This window comes from Erinaceus europaeus, chromosome 18 (genome assembly GCF_950295315.1).
Source record: "Erinaceus europaeus chromosome 18, mEriEur2.1, whole genome shotgun sequence".
NCBI lineage: Eukaryota > Metazoa > Chordata > Mammalia > Eulipotyphla > Erinaceidae > Erinaceus > Erinaceus europaeus.
Genome location: NC_080179.1, coordinates 73,740,976 through 73,759,222, shown reverse-complemented (window position 1 = coordinate 73,759,222; position 18,247 = coordinate 73,740,976). Strand labels below are relative to the sequence as shown.

General features: G+C 50.4%; 2 protein-coding genes across 5 annotated transcripts in view; one reads left to right on the top strand and one right to left on the bottom strand.

Annotated features, from left to right (window-relative positions):
* The window catches only part of WDR33 (WD repeat domain 33), a 137,546-nt gene extending 121,022 nt beyond the window's left edge, over nucleotides 1–16,524 (top strand). For 3 of the 4 annotated variants that reach the window (XM_060178159.1, XM_060178160.1, XM_060178158.1), the window contains one exon: nucleotides 2,035–2,692. In XM_060178159.1, the coding sequence (XP_060034142.1) occupies nucleotides 2,035–2,264 (230 nt within the window). In that variant the 3' untranslated portion in view covers nucleotides 2,265–2,692. Of the gene's footprint in view, nucleotides 1–2,034; nucleotides 2,693–16,084 lie in introns of those variants that run through there. The other variant, XM_060178161.1, reaches the window with a different exon arrangement.
* Nucleotides 4,988–7,497, bottom strand: SFT2D3 (SFT2 domain containing 3). The gene has a single exon (XM_060178166.1). It carries the CDS (start codon nucleotides 7,461–7,463, stop codon nucleotides 6,855–6,857), a length of 609 nt encoding a protein of 202 aa, XP_060034149.1. The 5' UTR covers nucleotides 7,464–7,497; the 3' UTR covers nucleotides 4,988–6,854.
* Nucleotides 16,525–18,247: the final 1,723 nt, after the last annotated feature.

The following is an 18,247-nucleotide window of genomic DNA, read 5'->3' as shown; positions in this document are numbered from 1 at the left end:
GCTGTGCTCTCCACTGCTGGCGCCTCTCTCGGGTTCTGGTTTTCGTCTCAGCCTAGGCCGTGTGTCACGTCAGAAAGACTTTGTGGGCGAAGGTCTGGAAGGGGCTTGTGGCGGGAGCCGGGTTTTTTTTTTCTCCTCTTCTTTCCAAATCACTTTATTGAGGCTGGGAGTGGGGTGCGGGTGCGGGTGCGGGTGCGGGTGCTGGTGCTGGTGGTGGGGGGTAATGGCTTACAAGACTGTTGTCCACACGAGTACAGTTTCTTACCTCCTCATGACAGGTGTCTGCAGAATTCCTCCTCCACCACTGTGCACGGGGCCCCCAATACCTTCCCATCTTTCTCCTGTTTCCTTTTGGAGTCCTTGACTGCTATAGCAGATTACTGTGACTTGAACTTTTGGACCTTGATTTAATTAATTGACTGATTGATTTATTGTTGCCAGAAGTCTTGCTAAGCCTTACCTGTATGTTTCTAACACTTCCAGTAGACTTTCCTCCTCCTCCTCCTCCTCCTCCTCTTCCTCTTCCTATGGAGGGTGAGAAAGAGAGTTCGAGAAGGAGAGGCATTGCAGCATTGCTCGAGCAGTTCTGAAACTCCTTTGTGTAGCGTTCCCAGGTGGTGGCCAAGGGCTTAAACTCAGGTCCTCACGCTTGGTGCAGTGTGTGCTCTACCGGGCGAAGCACCCCCGGCTCCCTGGATCTTTATTTCAGGACCTGTAGCTACCGAATGCTGAACGCCCCTTTGATGTCAGGTCAGGCTGGGCAGTGGCGTATGTGGGATGGTTTGGAGGTTGCTGGGAAGGTTGCCTGCGTGACCCGACTTGTGCCCTATCCTCCTCCTAGCTTGTTTTGTGCTTATAGCCTTTCTATTAAAACGTTACACGGATGTTCTTGGTGGTTGTTTGGTTCTTCTCAGAGCAAAACTCTCAGAAGCTACCTTATGTATCATAATAACTCTCCCCACCAAGGCACATGTTTTACTGCTGGTCAGTGGTTATCATCTTGGATGTTGACGGGCAGGTGGGACGCCTTTGTGGGTTTCTGACCACGGTCGCATGGGTGATGTGGAGATGACATCCCAGCTGACAGTTCTTACCCAAACGCTTTCAGGTAGGCCTGGGCCGCACCGCATTTGCAAGCGAGCCCAACTTACTCCATTTGCTAGTTTTCCTAATCAGTCTCTCTATGTTAACCGAATTCAAATTCTGTTAAGGGTTTCAAGAAAAAGTAAAATTTGCTCTATATAGTGCATTCTAGGAGATGAGAAACACCAGAGTACCACTCAGCTCTGACACAGGCGGTGGGGGATCCAACCTAGGGCCTCCAGTATACAGGGTCCTGCACTCTACTTGCCGAGCTGCCTCCCTGGCCGTGAGGAGAAATCGTCAAAGTTAGTCCCGTTCCCATATCTAGAACCAATATGACTATCCCTGAGAAGAATCCCAAAGGCTAGTCTTTCTGTTACATTTTTTTCCTAAAAGGAATCTCTCATTTCACTCTTTAAAAGGAAGCCAAGGGTGGCACCTAGTCCCGGGATCGTCACTGCCAGCGCTCCACCTGGGAAGTGGCCGCTATGCCCATTGTGGTCACCCCACAACTACAATCAAACTACGTTTGATTTCATTTGAAGTATTAGTGAAATAAAATATTTCTTGCATATCTTTGCTGCTTCCGCTACCAAGTCAGTGCTTTCAGACTTTCCCACAGAGAATCCCTAGCCACAGAGGAGGGGAGCGACACTTTACGTAGACTGGTGACATGACTGTGGTCGGCGGCTCCCACAGGGTGCTCCACGCTTCTCCTGCCTTCTCCTCTCTGCCCCACAGCCTTGCTGACTCCAGGAGTGGTGGTGGTGGCCAAGAAGTGGGCGGGCGCACACCTTTCAGCGCTTTCCCTTCCCTTCTCACGTCCTCAGGCTCTCTCTCCTAAAGACCCAGAAGTATGCCATTGTCATCAGAGTAAAAGTCTGTATCAGGAGTTACTGGTTTCACGTCTCTCATATAAAAGTCACACGTGACATCAATGTTTCATTTCAGGCCGAGGGGGCCCTGGACCTTCTCAGAGAGTGCCAAAATCTGGGCGTTCCAGCTCCTTGGATGGAGATCACCATGACGGATACCACAGAGATGAACCTTTCGGAGGCCCTCCTGGGAGTGGTGCTCCTTCCAGAGGAGGCCGGAGTGGCAGTAACTGGGGGAGAGGGAGTAACATGAACTCTGGCCCACCAAGGCGAGGAACTTCCAGAGGCAGTGGAAGAGGTCGGTAGAAGTGGGGCTGAGCAGCCCTAGGCTTCCCTGGACAGTATTTAAGAACTTCCTGTGGACCTAACCAAGAGAAAGAAAAGGAAGCCTGCACCATGTAGCCCTGAACTCTTTTTTGCGGGGGGCACTTGAATCCCAGGGGCTCCTACTGAAGTCTTCAAGATGAAGAGACTGTTGCTGGCTACCCAGAGTAGCTGGCTTCATTTTGTCATGTCTACCCTCACTGCCCTAACCCCCAAATTGTTTTGTGAAGAGAAAAGCTGGATTTTTTTTTTTTTAATTTTTAAATGTCACGAGACATGGAACATTTCTACAAATTTAATTTCATGTCCATTTGGAAATTTGTTTCTATATGTACAGTTTGTCAGAGAAGAAAACAATACGCTTTTTTGTATGAATACAGAATGTGATTTATGCAGGAACTAACAGAGAACTAGTTGTGAAGTGTTTGCCTCAAAGGGAGGCTTAGTTCCCACTGCATCGAATCTCCTGAGGGTATACCATTACTGGTTGGTATTCATGAGCATACTTGGTGGGTGGGAAGGAACGACTGCCATCTAAATTAATTTCTTCTGTGAAATCTGTTTTCAAACCAACCCTCACCTAGCTAGTCTTATACTTTCTACTGGGGTGTTGGAAAAGTCATGTTACTCTTCGATGCAAAAATATATCATGTCTTTTCTGACAACCCAGTAAGTCCAATATAACTGAGTAAGAAATACTTAAAAACCCTACAGCATTTTGAGGTGGAGTCAAAACTTCTCCTGCAGAAGGAAAAATTACACCCTGAAGACAAATTTAAGTCTCACAGTCGAAAGTAGAGGTTCTCTCTTGGGTGCATCTCCCTGTAATTACAGGAGACTTACAACTGCTTTCTTTTTTTTTTTTTTTCCTAAAGATTTTATTTATTTATGAGAAAGACAGGAGGAGAGAGAGAAAGAACCAGATATCACTCTCGTACATGTGCTGCCGGGGATCGAACTCAAGACCTCAAGCTTGAGAGTCCAATGCTTTATCCATTGCGCCACCTCCCGGACCACAGTTGCTTTCTTTCTGATTTGAGACAAATCAACTTTTAATTTTTGTAAACATATGGCCCTTTCATTTTTATTATTGTTTTTTTACCAGAGCACCACTCAGCTCTGGCTGATGATGGTGATGGTGGTTGGGGGGACTGAATCAAGGATTTCAGAGCCTCAGGCACGAATCTTTTTGCATAAGCACCATGCTGTCTACCCTTACCATGCCCTTTTAATTTTTTCACAATTTTTTTAAAATGAGAAAATGTGTTCTCAGGGCATGTGGAAGAGGTCACTTGCCAAGTTTGCAACACAGGTTCAAGTACAGCCCCCACCACACTGAAGGAAGCCTCAGTGTTATGGTCTATTTCACTCTCTGCTTCTATCTAAAAAAGAAGAAAATGTGTCCACAAAAAATAAGATTTTTTTTTTTTTTTGCCTCCAGGGTTATCTCTGGGGCTCGGTGCTTGTACCACAAATCCACTGCTCCTGGAGGCCATTTTTTTTTTCATTTTTGTTGCCGTTGTTATTATTGTGTTGTTGGATAGAATGGAGAAAAATGGAGAGAGGAGGGGAAGGCAGAGAGGGGAGTGAAAGACAGACACCTGCAGGTGGGGAGCCAGCGTCCTTGCGCCATTCCTTTCCTTATGTTTTGCGCGCTTAACCCGCTGTGCTACCTCCCACCACGCCCCCCCCCCTTTTTTTTTTTTTTTGCAAAACTTGTTTCTTTCATAGTAGCTATTTGGAAATATCAAATGTTTAATTGCAGACAGAGGGTAGTTTTAACTTATAGCCAGGAAACTTCTGTCCACAGCAAATTCCTTTGGTTTTTAAGTAAATGTAACATCTGCCTACTTGGACTTGGAGGCCAAAAAGTCAGTTTGAGCTACTCCCATGATCCTCTCTATGCCAACCTTTACTTTTTCTTATGTTTGCATTATTCAGTCCTGTTGCTTAACATTTCACATTGCCACCCCAGCCTGGCACTGGAAAAAAGTTTACTTGGCAAATTTAGTGGTGCTGGAAGTTTCTAGAGAATAGTTGCTGAGATAGTTGGACAATATAAAAAGCTTACAACTGCTCTTAATCAGTGTAAAATGTTATTTATACGTATTTATACAGAGTGAGAAAATGCTGAATACATGCTGCCTTTTTAGGTCTGAGAACCTAGCTAATAATTTTTATTTTACTTTGAAAAGTATCTCATTTGTCAGTGTTTCTGTGTACACACACATTTAGGAGGCTCAAGATTGACAGGCTTGGCTGGATATTCTTTGCCTTATCGTGATTTAGCTTACCAAGAGAGGTTATTTTTTTTTTCTGTCACCAGGGTTCTTGCTGGGGCTCAGTGCCAGCACTGTGAATCCACCACTTCCAGTGGCCATTTTTTTAATTGGATAGGACACAGAGAAAATGAGTGAGGAGGAGGTATAGATAAAGACGGGCACCCACAGACTGACTTCATCACTTGTGTGAAAGTCTCCCCACTGCAGGTGGGGAGCGGGACTGGACTGGAGCTCTGGGCCCGGCTCCCAAGAGAGTACTTACTGAATACCAGAAAGCTCTTAAAAAGGGGGCGCAGAAAACAGACCCAAACTGAAATGTGGGTCCTTTTTCTGAGACTCATGGGGTAAGAACTTCATCCTATCAGTATTTCAGGTTGTGATTTGAAGAACACAATGAGAATGAATTCACCCAGCAAACAGGAATCTCTAGATTGGCTTTATTAAATACTTGGGATGTAGACAGCATCTTAAAACATCACTGTCAAAATACAAGCTTCGTTCTTTGACATTTTATAAAAGCTAGCTTTCTAAATTTCCAGTCTTGGAAATGCATTCAAAAGTACAAAGAGCATCAATATGAGAAGGTGTTAGCTATTATAAGAATCATCAGCCTGTGTAAATCGTAGAGAAATTTATAGTTAGAACAGAAGTTCACCTAGGGAACTGGGAAAAGCAGCCAATGGCACAAGTAATGTAAATTAAAAAAATAGATCCCTCTCTGGAAAAGTGCACGAGGTGGCTGTGAGCTCCCTCCTGTTCCCTGAGGTAGGTCACCCGCCAAGAATACTGAGGGATGTGGGGACATAAACCTGGAGGCTGAACAAAGCGCAGTGTTGTGTTGCTGCCTGACACGTGTTTTAGGCCCTGGAATCCTGTCCCGGAAACCATTACGTTCAAGTTGGCAAACCAATGCACAACCGAGTGATCCTCAACCTTAACCGAACACAGACACACTCATGTAGGGGGCTGATCGCAGGGAGCTGGCTGTGGCTCCCCAACTCTGATGTGAACTGAGAATCTGGCATTGAGCTGAGAAAACTCGGAAGATACATTTTACTTTCCGGTTCATCTGTAGCTAGTTGTCAAAACTTGTCCTCCGGACTCAGCCCAATGCCCAGCCCGTCCTGTGTCCAGCCATCCACCGAAGACAGAGCTAAACGCTTCACCTACAATAACGCGACGCTGCTTACAGGGTCTGAAGACCCAAGTGAGTCTAAAAGGCCGATCGTCAAGTTGAACTCCGAGAGCGGTCGGTCACTAGCCCTGGGGGAGAGACCCCTTCTTTACATGCGGGGACCCGCAAGAGGAAGCAAAGCTCCCCCGCCTGTGCGGGGCCCCCCCTGGATGCGCTTGTGTGCGCCGTGCGCGGGGCCCTGCTCTCTCGGGACACAAAGCTTCCTTTTTTGCTTCGCTTGTTTGGTAGGTTTTTTTTTTTTTTTTTAAATTTATTTTGTTGAGGTGTCAAGACCTTCTGCAGTAATTCTGGGCTCCGGCTGGCTTTTCCTGTACAGGGTGGGAGGAGGGAGGGAGAGGCAACACTGCACATGGCGCCTGCGCTGTCCTCCTCTCTACCTGGCCTATTTTTAAAGTCTCCTTTCAGGGTTTCGGGAAAGCGCTCTTACTTACAACTTTTTTTTTTTTTTAATCAGAGCACTGCTCAGCTCCGGCTTTTGGTGGTGCAGGGGGACTGAACCTGGGACTTTGGAGCCTCAGGCATGAGAGTCTGTCCGCATAACCGTTAGGCTACCTACCCTCCGCCCACTTACAACTATTGTAAACAGCAAGTGAGTCGGTAAATCATGTTTATGAGGAGGAGGAGCGGGGGCGGCGCACACCCAGCCCCGTGGCTACATCGAGTTTTAAATGTGATTTTTTTTTTTTCATCCGCTCACACAGACAAGGAAATACAATTGTCACGGCCCAAAGTTTCTTTTTTTTCTTTTTCTTTTTTTTTTTGTGCTTTGTTCGTGGCTCGGCTTCAGGGTCACCAGCTTCCTTTGGCTAAAACTCTCCCGAGCACCGACGATCGCGCCGCCATCGCTCCGTCCTCCGAAGGCAAAGCCGGCGGGTGCTCTCGACGACCCGACGATCGTCCTCCCAGCCCCAGCCGCTGGAGAGAGAGACACAGAGAGAGAGAGAGAGAGAGAGAGAGAGATCCATCCGTGTTCTTCTTTTGTGGACGGCGCCGAAAAGGAAGAGCCCCACGGAGGGTCGACAAGCGCGCGGCGCGTCCCCGCTCCTTCCCCGCGGTCGAGGCGAGACGTCCGCGGCCCAGGAGCCGCCGGGCCCGTCACACCGGCAGCGCCCCGGACACACGGGCCCCGGGGGCCAGGCGGCCGAGCGCCAGGCGCAGCGCCGGCCGAGCGCCCCGCGGCAGCAGCCCGAGCAGCGCGGCCAGCAAGGCGCCCACCTGCGCGCAGCCCCCGAGCGCCGCCAGCCCCGCGCTGCGCAGCCCCAGCGCCGCGTACAGCGTGGCGGCCAGCGCGCCCAGGTAGAGCAGCGCCGGGCCCGCGGGCACCGCCGCCCCCGCCGCCCCGCCCCGCAGCAGCGCGCCGCCCGCCAGGCCCAGCGCCGAGCCGAGCGCCCAGAGCAGCGCGAACTTGCGGGCGCGGAGCAGCAGCGCGGGCGCCATGAGCAGCGCCAGCCCGAAGCAGAGCGCCGCCAGCAGCAGGCACACGCCGCCCGCCGCCAGCCGCTGCGCCCGCGCCCCGCCCGCCACACACGCCGCGCCCGCGCCCGGCTCCGAGCCGCCCCGCGGCCAAGGCCACCGCCACGTCCAGGGCGGCCCGCCGGCCCCCGCCGCCTGTCCCGCGCCGAGCAGCGGCTCCGCGGCCTCCGGCCCGCCGCCCGCCCGGCCCTGCGACAGGTACTCCTGCAGCTGCCGGTGCACGTCCGCCATCGCGCGCCGGGAGGCTCGCCCGCTTCCGCTTCCGCTTCCGGGGAGGGCGGGGCTGGCGTCCGCTTCCGGGGAGGGCGGGGCTGGCGTCCGCTTCCGGGGAGGGCGGGGCTGGCGTCCGCTTCCGGGGAGGGCGGGGCTGGCGTCCGCTTCCGGGGAGGGCGGGGCTGGGCGGGGCGCGGGGGCGCTGTCCTCCCGGGGCGCGTTGGAGCCCAGTGCTTGACCTTCGCCTTCTCTCCCTCCCTCCCTCCCTTCCTCCCTTCCCTCCCTCTCTTTCTTCCCTTCTTTCCTTCCTTCCCTTTCTCTTCCTCCCTTCCTCCCTTTCCTTCCTTTTCTCCCTCCCTTCCCTTCTTTCTCTCCCTCCCTTCTTTCCTTCCTTCCCTCCCCCTTTCCTTTCCCTTCTTCCCTCCCTCCCTTCCCTTTCTTCCTTTTCTTTGCCTTGTCTTCCTTCCCTTCCCTCCCTCCCTCCCTCCCTTCCTCCTTTCCTTCCTTCTTTCCTTTCTTCCATCCTTCTTTTCCTGTCCCTCCCTCCCTCCCTCCCTTCCTTCCTTCTATTCTTTCTTCGTCATTACAGGCATCTCCCCCTTTAAAAGTGATTCAGCAATTGGATACAATGGAGGGAAATGGAGAGGGAGGGGAAAGAGGCGTCTGCACCCCCTTAACCACCTGGTGACGTTTTCCTCAGCAGGTGGGGACGGGAGGCTTGAACCCGGGTCCTCACACATGGCCACAGTGCGCTCCGCTGGGCGTGCCGGCACCCCGCGCCAACTCACAGGCCTTCGCACGTATTCAGCGGCCAGGCAACAACCGTGTCGATTTCAAGGGGCCGAGACAGAGGCCGGCGCTGCTCTGCTCCGGGTCCTGTTGGTGGGCAGAGATGAGGCCTCGAGATGGGCGGTGCTGGTTCCGGGCTGTCAGATTCCGGACCCACTCGGTGCCCAGGGCATCCACGCCGGCGCTAAGTGCCCAGATTCCTGACCCACTCGGTGCCCAGGGCATCCACGCCGGCGCTAAGTGCCCAGATTCCGGACCCACTCGGTGCCCAGGGCATCCACGCCGGCGCTAAGTGCCCAGATTCCGGACCCACTCGGTGCCCAGGACATTCACGCCGGCGCTAAGTGCCCAGATTCCTGACCCACTCGGTGCCCAGGACATTCACGCCGGCGCTAAGTGCCCAGATTCCTGACCCACTCGGTGCCCAGGACATTCACGCCGGCGCTAAGTGCCCAGATTCCTGACCCACTCGGTGCCCAGGGCATCCACGCCGGCGCTAAGTGCCCAGATTCCTGACCCACTCGGTGCCCAGGGCATCCACGCCGGCGCTAAGTGCCCAGATTCCGGACCCACTCGGTGCCCAGGGCATCCACGCCGGCGCTAAGTGCCCAGATTCCTGACCCACTCGGTGCCCAGGACATCCACGCCGGCGCTAAGTGCCCAGATTCCTGACCCACTCGGTGCCCAGGGCATCCACGCCGGCGCTAAGTGCCCAGATTCCGGACCCACTCGGTGCCCAGGGCATCCACGCCGGCGCTAAGTGCCCAGATTCCTGACCCACTCGGTGCCCAGGACATCCACGCCGGCGCTAAGTGCCCAGATTCCTGACCCACTCGGTGCCCAGGGCATCCACGCCGGCGCTAAGTGCCCAGATTCCGGACCCACTCGGTGCCCAGGGCATCCACGCCGGCGCTAAGTGCCCAGATTCCTGACCCACTCGGTGCCCAGGACATTCACGCCGGCGCTAAGTGCCCAGATTCCTGACCCACTCGGTGCCCAGGACATTCACGCCGGCGCTAAGTGCCTAGATTCCTGACCCACTCGGTGCCCAGGACATTCACGCCGGCGCTAAGTGCCCAGATTCCGGACCCACTCGGTGCCCAGGGCATCCACACCGGCGCTAAGTGCCCAGATTCCGGACCCACTCGGTGCCCAGGGCATCCACGCCGGCGCTAAGTGCCCAGATTCCTGACCCACTCGGTGCCCAGGGCATCCACGCCGGCGCTAAGTGCCCAGATTCCGGACCCACTCGGTGCCCAGGGCATCCACGCCGGCGCTAAGTGCCCAGATTCCTGACCCACTCGGTGCCCAGGACATTCACGCCGGCGCTAAGTGCCCAGATTCCTGACCCACTCGGTGCCCAGGGCATCCACGCCGGCGCTAAGTGCCCAGATTCCTGACCCACTCGGTGCCCAGGACATTCACGCCGGCGCTAAGTGCCCAGATTCCTGACCCACTCGGTGCCCAGGACATCCACGCCGGCGCTAAGTGCCCAGATTCCTGACCCACTCGGTGCCCAGGACATCCACGCCGGCGCTAAGTGCCCAGATTCCTGACCCACTCGGTGCCCAGGACATCCACGCCGGCGCTAAGTGCCCAGATTCCTGACCCACTCGGTGCCCAGGGCATCCACGCCGGCGCTAAGTGCCCAGATTCCTGACCCACTCGGTGCCCAGGACATCCATGCCAGCGCTAAGTGTTCTCTGGGGAGGGGACAGCCCCGGATATGTTGCCGCACATGAGGCGCTGGGCTTGCAAGCTTGCAGTCTTGAGATTGGCCCCCTGGCAGTGCGGATGCCGGGACGATGCTCTGGTTGTGTCATTAACACGTAAATAGAATTTACAGAACTATTCTCTTTGGTGGTGGTGGGGGGGTGAACCGGGAAAGAGCTCCCTTGGTAGAGCGCACACCTTGCCCTGACTCAGCATGTTTGTACACCGTGTGGGAGCGCGCTGCAGGATAGGCTCTGTGCTTCCTCCCTTCTTTTTTGGTCTCTCACCCTTCATCTGGGAAGAAGAATAAAAAAAGTCTGCAGGCATGAAGCCTCAGTGGACAAGTGAGTCGGGAGTGTTGAGAGATGACGGTTCACTCTATTCGAGCATCTGTTTGTGTGTCCAAACCCCAAAGGCCTCAGGTTCAATTCCCCCCTGTGCTGCCTTCCGTCAGAGCTCTCATTCTCCTGTTCAGAATAAAATCTGTGCAACTTAAAAACTAGGGAAAGGAGTGAGGGTAACTCTGAATGGTCCCTGAGAGGCTGGGGAAGCTGTTCCGTAACTCGGGCTTGTGGCTGTTCCCGTTTTGGTTGTGATATTATGTATCTTGCAACCGTGTAGAAAACTGGGTTGAGGCTGCGTAAGCCCTTCATAGACGGTCTTCAAACTGTGTGTTTGCCCGCAGTTAATCCCAGCACGGTTTTTAACTCCAAACATTCAGACTCGCAGGACTTACGTGGTGTCTCTGGGAAGATTGCAGAGTTCATAAAATATCAACCCAGCTTCTCATCTGTTCTTTTCAGAAGAGGTCTGGCAACATTCTTGATGAAAAAAAAAAAAAAATGAAGGCCAGGCCAGGCAGCAGTGCAGCTGGGTAAGAGCACACATACTATCATGCACAGGGACCCGGGTTCGAGCTCCTCAGGGGGAAGCTTCAGGAGTGGTGAAGCAGGGATGCAGGTGTCTCTCTGACTCTCTCCTTGTCTTATCTCTTCCATCCCATCTTAATTTCTGTCTCTACCCAATAAGAAATGAATAAAAAAGGAAAAAAAAGATTTATTTATAAAAAGGAAACATTGCCAAAACCATAGGATAAGAGGGGTACAACTTCACACAGTTCCCACCATCAGATCTCTGTATCCCATCCCCTCCCCTGATAGCTTTCCTATTCTCTATCCCTCTGGGAGTATGGACCCAGGGTCATTGTGGGATGCAGAAGGTGGAAGGTCGGGCTTCTGTGGCATTGACAGGTGGATCCATACTCCCAGCCCGTCTCTCTCTTTCCCTAGTGGGGCAGGGCTCTGGGGAAGCGGAGCTCCAGGACATATTGGTGGGGTTGTCTGTCCAGGGAAGTCTGGTTGGCATCCTGCTAGCATCTGGAACCTGGTGGCTGAAAATAGAGTTAACATACAAAGCCAAACAAACTGTTGAGCAATCATGGACCTAAAGGCTGGGCTGGAATAGTGCAGATGAAGAGTTGGGGGTGTCCTCCATTTTGTAGATAGCTAGTAGGCATATTTTAGTTATATTCCAAAGGGCCTGTGGCTATACTAGTTTTTTTTTTTTTTTCCTTTTTCTTTTTTCCCCTGAGCCTGAAATCTGATATGCAGGTGGATCCAACTTACTGTCTGGAGAGATGATGTCATGACTAGAAAAAGGACCAGAAAGCTGGATCAGGGAAGAGAGTAGCTCCCAAATATGGGAAAGGGGTATAAACATTGTTGACTGTAAACCCCATCGATTTGATGTGATCTGGGGCCCATATTCAGCTCAGGAGCCTGTGTGACCTCTGCATCCCTCTAGATCTGAGCTCACGTTCTGTGGTCATGAGTAGGAATATTCCAAGCTGCCCCAATATCAGGACCCATCTTCCTCAGGTGGAACATAGAGTATGTTGTCCAGCCTCCTTTCGGAGGATGGAACATTCTCTGCCGTTATTGATCCAAGTTGAGGGCAAACAGATTTATTTTATTATTAATGTGAGAGAGAGGAGAAGAAAGAGAATCAGCATTATTTTGGAAAGTGATGCCAGGGTCATTGAACTCAGGACCTCATGCTTGAGAGTCCAAAACTTTAATCACTATGTCACCTCCCAAACCATGCAATATAGTGTTTTAAAAAGAAAACTAGGCAAGTGCTGATTTATTTCAAACCTAAGAATTCATGATGCCTGTGTGAAACATCTAGGTTTTGCCTGTGCCTCCAGACTCATCTTGAGATCACTTTGGCAAGCTGGCTGCTCTCCCAGTGAGTTCCTGATATGCTCTGGGCTGTCTCCCATGTGCCCTACTCTTCCTGAGCTTTTTAAAAAAATTGATTTAATAATGATCGGTAAAACCACAGGATAAACGGGATACAATTCCCCACAATCCCCACCACCAGAGTTCTGTATCCCAACCCCTCCACTGATAGCTTTCCTGGTCTTTATCCCTCTGGGAGTATGGACCCAGGATCATTATGGGATGCAGAAGGTGGAAGGTCTGGCTTCTGTAATTGCTTCCCCGATGAACATGGGCATGGACAGGTGGATCCATACTCCCAGCCTGTCTCTCTCTTTCCCTAGTGGGGCAGGGCTCTGGAGAGATGGGGTTCCAGGGTACATTGGTGAGGTCAACTGTCCAGGAAAGTCAGGCTGGCATCACGGTAGCATCTGCAACTTAGCCTTTAAAAAAAAAAATAAAAAAATTATTTAAAAAAGGAGACTTTAACAAAACCATAGGATAAGGAGTCCAACTCCACACAATTCCCACCACCAGATCTCCATATCCCATCCCCTCCCCCGATAGCTTTCCTATTCTTTATTCCTTTGGGAGTATGGACCCAAGGTCATTGTGGGATGCAGAAGGTGGAAGGTCTGGCTTCTGTAATGGCTTCCCCGCTGAACATGGGTGTTGACTGGTGGATCCATACTCCCAGCCTGTCTCTCTCTTTCCCTAGTGGGGTGGGGCTCTGGGGAAGCGGAGTTCCAGGACACACTGGTGGGGTCAACTTAGCCGTCTTGAGCTGCTTCTTCCTGTGGCTGTTGACAGTTCACGCTCTGCCCTGGGCTGCCCACCACTTGAAGCTCAGAGCCCTCGCTAGGTGGCTGTGGGTGGGCCCTCAGTCTGATGGTGACTGCTCTCCCTGCTGTGGAGCTGCTGATCTGATGGTGAACCAAGGGAGCCAGGAATTCCCCCTCCAGGTCTGTTGCTATGGAAACTGAATCCTAGAGCTCTAGCAAGCTGCCCACCCAGAGAGCTGCAGTGCCAGCTAATTTTTTTTACAATTTGCTGCTTTTAATGTCTGGGGCTGTAAGCGGAGGCGGCTGGATCCAGCAGGCATGGTCGGGGATGTTCTCCAGCCTTGCCCCGGGGTCTGTATCCTGTATCCTGTGTCCTCTGAGCTCAGCCCCAGCTGGCGAGCTGCAGGTGATCCTGGGTTAGTGTTGCCTCACAGCAGTTTGCTGTGAGTATTTCACAGTTGATCTCCACATCCTTTCAGTAGCTAAAGGTCCTGGGTTCCAGTGTCTCATGCCTGTGAATAGCTGTTCTGTGAAATTTGGAACCTGACTTTGGGAAGGATACACATACATTTCAGCTGGGTACATATTTGTGAGTTGAATTGTTGGTAGGTAGGTTTAAATCCGTTCTGCTTGAGTAGATGGTGTCAGACAGTTTTCCAGAATCTTTCTTCATTCCATACCCACAACCTGTATGTGGGATTCCTTCACTATTGAAACTTTCTGTAACTTTTTTTTGGGTCAGTGTGTGTTGTTATGTTGTGGCTTTATTTCTGTTACTTAGCAACTGGATATTAGCTATTATAAGACCCACCCTTTATGTGTCTATATATATATATAGTAATCATATCTTTTTAAAAAAGGTTTATTATTGGGGGCCGTGTGGTAGCGCAGCGGGTTAAGTGCACATGGCACAAAACGCATGGACCTTGGTAAGGATCCCGGTTGGAGCCCCCGGCTCCCCACCTGCAGGGGAGTCGCTTCACAGGCGGTGAAGCAGGTCTGCAGGTGTCTGTCTTTCTCTCCCCCTCTCTGTCTTCCCCTCCTCTCTCCATTTCTCTCTGTCTTATCCAACAACAATGACAACAGCAATAACAACAATAATGACAACAACAACGATAAGCAAGGGCAACAAAAGAGAAAAAATAGCTTCCAGAAGCAGTGGATTCTTAGTGCACTGAGCCCCAGGGATAACCCTAAGACAAAAACAAACAAACAAACAAACAAACAAACAAAACAGGCTTATTGCTTATCTATTGGATGGAGACAAAGAAATTGAAAGGGAAGTGGGAGACAGAGAAGGAGAGACAAAGACACGCGCGGCACTGCCTTACCGCTCAAGCGGCTTCTCTGCATGTGGGGACTCTGGACCTCATCCTGGGGCACATAGGCACGTGTGCTCGATCGGCCCTGCCAGTGTCCAGCCCTAAATATTTATTTAAGATTTTAGTTACCTTCTGGATATGTGGAAGCGGAAGAGCGAGGGAACCAGAAATCACTGGTGGCACATAGGATGCTGAAGGTTGAACTTGGGACCTCAGGCTTCCAAACTCTGCCACTGCACTGCCTCCTACATTTGCCCATTTTTCTCTATTGTGACAACTTGTCTTTTTAAATAAATGGCTTGCAGTCTTTATAAGCTATAAATGAATCCTTTGTCTCTTCTTGTGTCTTTGTCATAGACAGTTTTGAAGAGAATATACTAGTTAAAATTTTTTAAAATTATATTTATTTATTGGCTAGAGACAGTCAGAAATCGAGAGGGAAGGGGGAGACAGAGAGGGAGAGAGACAGAGAGACACCTGCATCCCTGCTTCACCACTCGCAGAGCTTTCCCCCTGCAGGTGGGGACCAGAGCCTCGAACCTGGGTCCTTGTGCACTGTAACATGTGCGCTCAACCAGGTGCGCCACCACCTGGCCCCGAGAATATACTAGTTTTTTAAAAATCTTCCCCCCCCCCCTTTTGTTGCCATTGTTGTTTTTTTATGGGTGTTGTCACTATTGTTGTTGTTATTAATGTTGTTGTTGGACAGGACAGAGAGAAATGGAGAGAGAGGAGGGGAAGATAGAGAGGGGGAGAGAAAGACAGACACCTGCAGACCTGCCTCACTGCTCGCTCGTGAAGCGACTTCCCCGCAGGTGGGGAGCCAGGGGCTCGAACCGGGATCCTTATGCAGGTCCTTTTGCCTTGCACCATGTGTGCTTAACCCGCTGTGCTACCGCCTGACCCCCGAGAATATACTAGTTTTAATGTGATCTAGTTTGTGACTTCAGTCTTTATGGTTAGTGGTTTGTTTGTTTGTTCTTTTTTAGATAGAGACAGAGAAAGACCACAGCACTGAAGCTTCCTTTGGTTGGGGGTGGGGGCCGACTAGGACCCGGGTCACGCTTTTGGCAAAGTAGTACACTATCCAAATAAGCTGTTAACATTTTCTTTAGGGCAGAGGTAGATAACGTAACGGTTATGCAAAGAGATGCTCATGCCTGAGGCTCCAAAGTCCCAGGTTCAATCCCCTGCACCACCATTAGCCAGAGCTCAGCTGTGCTCTGGTATAAAAAAAGTATACTTTAAATTTGTTAACATGAATTTGAAGGACAGCAAGAGAGAGAGAGAGGGGGGCGGGGGAGGATGAGAACCCGAGTGTCACTCTGGCATCCATCACGCTGGGGATTGAATCTGCTGGGGCGATGTGCAAGTACACCTCTGTGACTCTGGCATCCATCATGCTGGGGATTGAATCTGCTGGGGCGATGTGGAAGTACACCTCTGTGACAGCAGTCTTATAAATTGGCATCTCCTCAATAAAGTTATTTGAAGGAAAAAAAGGGGGGGGGTTTCCTGCACGTAAGGATGAGGCCAGTCTGCAGTGTTGACTTCTGCAATTGCAGTGTCTCTTTTCGTTCCACATTATTTGGTCATGAAGTGCAGAAGGCAAATGCTTCAAAATACTTGGTGAGACTCTCACACCTGATTTGATGTTTGAGCAGGTGGGGGCCTGTGGGAGGCTTATGCATGACAGTGTTTCCCTGGGCTACTGTTTATATTGACATGTAATTTAAAATGTCTGTGCTTGTTATCTGGCTCTTGAGTGTTTCTCACTAATGTATATTGTCTTTTCTTTCCTCTTTTTCACATAGGGGGTGAAAGGCAGAGCAGGAGAGAGAGACAGAAAAGGAAGAGAGAGACTATGGCACTGCCCCACCGCTTATGAAGCCCCCTCTGCATGGTGCGCCCACGTGGGGGCCGGAATCCAGATCCTCATGCCTGGCAAAAAGTGTGCTGTACTGGGGGAGCTACCTCCCAGTCCTCTCATACATATTTGCTTTCATGAAGAGATTGTCAATACTTGATCTATTTATTTATGTAACTCTAAAACAGCTTATATATTCTATCTTCTTGCTCACCGGGCTGGGGAGATAGCAAAGAGTTGATGCTATTGACTTTATGCAGCAAGTGAATTTTTCCTCTTTTCTTAGAACCTCCAGTGTAGCAATCTTGTAACTGTTACCTCCTTTTCCATATATGACATTATATGTAAATCTTTTAAAAAGTCAAATAAAACTCTTTTAAACATTCAGGCTCAGGAATGTCTTTCTCAATAAGAGGGGAATTAGCAGCTCTCTCTCTCTCTCTTCTGAGATAGAGACATAACTGCGCAGAGAGAGACAGAGCAAGAGAGCACAGCACCAAAGCCTCCTTCAATGCAATGGGGGTTGGGCTTGAACCTGGGTGTGTCACATGGCAAAGCAACACACTAACCAATTGAGCTATTCTGCTGGTCTGGGAACTAATTATTGAAAACATGGACGTCAAGGGAGACAGAAGAAGTCTACCTCCCAGTGTCTGCATGAGAACAGAAGCCTATTTCTGGAAGGGACTCGGTTCCCTGGTGCAGAAATGTCTACTGCCCTAAGGATGTAGGACAAGCCCAGTGATGAGGTGAGTTTAGAATGAGCTGGCAACATATCCATCCAAAAAGATCTGTGTACACATATGTTCTTGGCAGCACAATTTATAATAGCCAAACCCAGGTGTCCAACAACAGATGAGTGGCTGAGCAAGTTGTGGTCTGTATACACAATGGAATACTACTCAGCTGTTAAAAATGGTGACTTCACCGTTTTCAGCCCATCTTGGATGGACCTTGAAAAAATCATGTTGAGTGAAATAAGTCAGAAACAGAAGGATGAATGTGGGATGATCTCACTCTCAGGCAGAAGTTGAAAAACAAGATCAGAAGAGAAAACACAAGTCGAACCTGAAATGGAATTGGCATATTGCACCAAAGTAAAAGACTCTGGGGTGGGTGTGGATGGGTGGGGAGAATACAGGTCCAAGAAGGATTCAGAGGACCTAGTGGGGGTTGTATTGTTATATGGGAATCTGGGGAATGTTATGCATATACAAACTATTGTACTTATTGTTGAATGTAAAACATTAATTCCCCAGTAAGAAAAAATAGTACTAAAAAAAAATTTAAAAAAAGGGGAAAAAAAATAAACAAGGGCAACAAAAGGGAAAAAATGGCCTCCAAGAGAGTGAATTCGTAGTGCAGGTACCGAACCCCAGCAATAACCCTGGAGGCAAAAAAAAAAGATATTAATATTAAAAAAGAAACGGTATAAAAATAATATGATCTTCCCAGTGTTCATGTGTATATATATATACCCAGAGAAAGGACAAGAAAAAAATACATAAGTGGTCTGGGAGGTGGCGCAGTGGATAAAATGTTGAGACTCTCAGGCTATGAGGTCCCGAGTTCAATCCCCGACAGCACATGTACCAGAGTGATGTCTGGTTCTTTCTTTCTCTCCTCCTGTCCCTCTCATAAACAAACAAACAAACAAACAAACATAAATATTTAAAAAAGAAAGAAAGAAAAAAGAAGTTATAGGTATTGGATAGAAATGTCTCTGTTGAAGAGATAGGCTACTAGGTAGAGTTTGTTCCCAGGACTGAGGTTGGAGCCGCTATACTGCATTGGACAGGAGTAGGGGCTGGGGTGGGGTGGAGGGAGAGAAAAGAAGAAGAGGGGAAGAAACAGGGAGGAGAAGAAGGAGGGAGAGATGTCTGAACTTGTGCTTGGCAAAGGAGTAGGATCCAGGAAAAAAAAAAAAGAGCTGGCAAAGTCGCTGACCTGAGGTCTTCATCTCTGTTTGGAGAACGCACAGTGGACTGTCTGCACAGCTCTATAAAAACCAGGGTTTCCCTCAACAACAAGACAACAAATAACCCCATCCAAAAATGGGGGGAGGACTTGGACAGAATACTCGCCACAGAAGAGATCCAAAAGGCCGAGA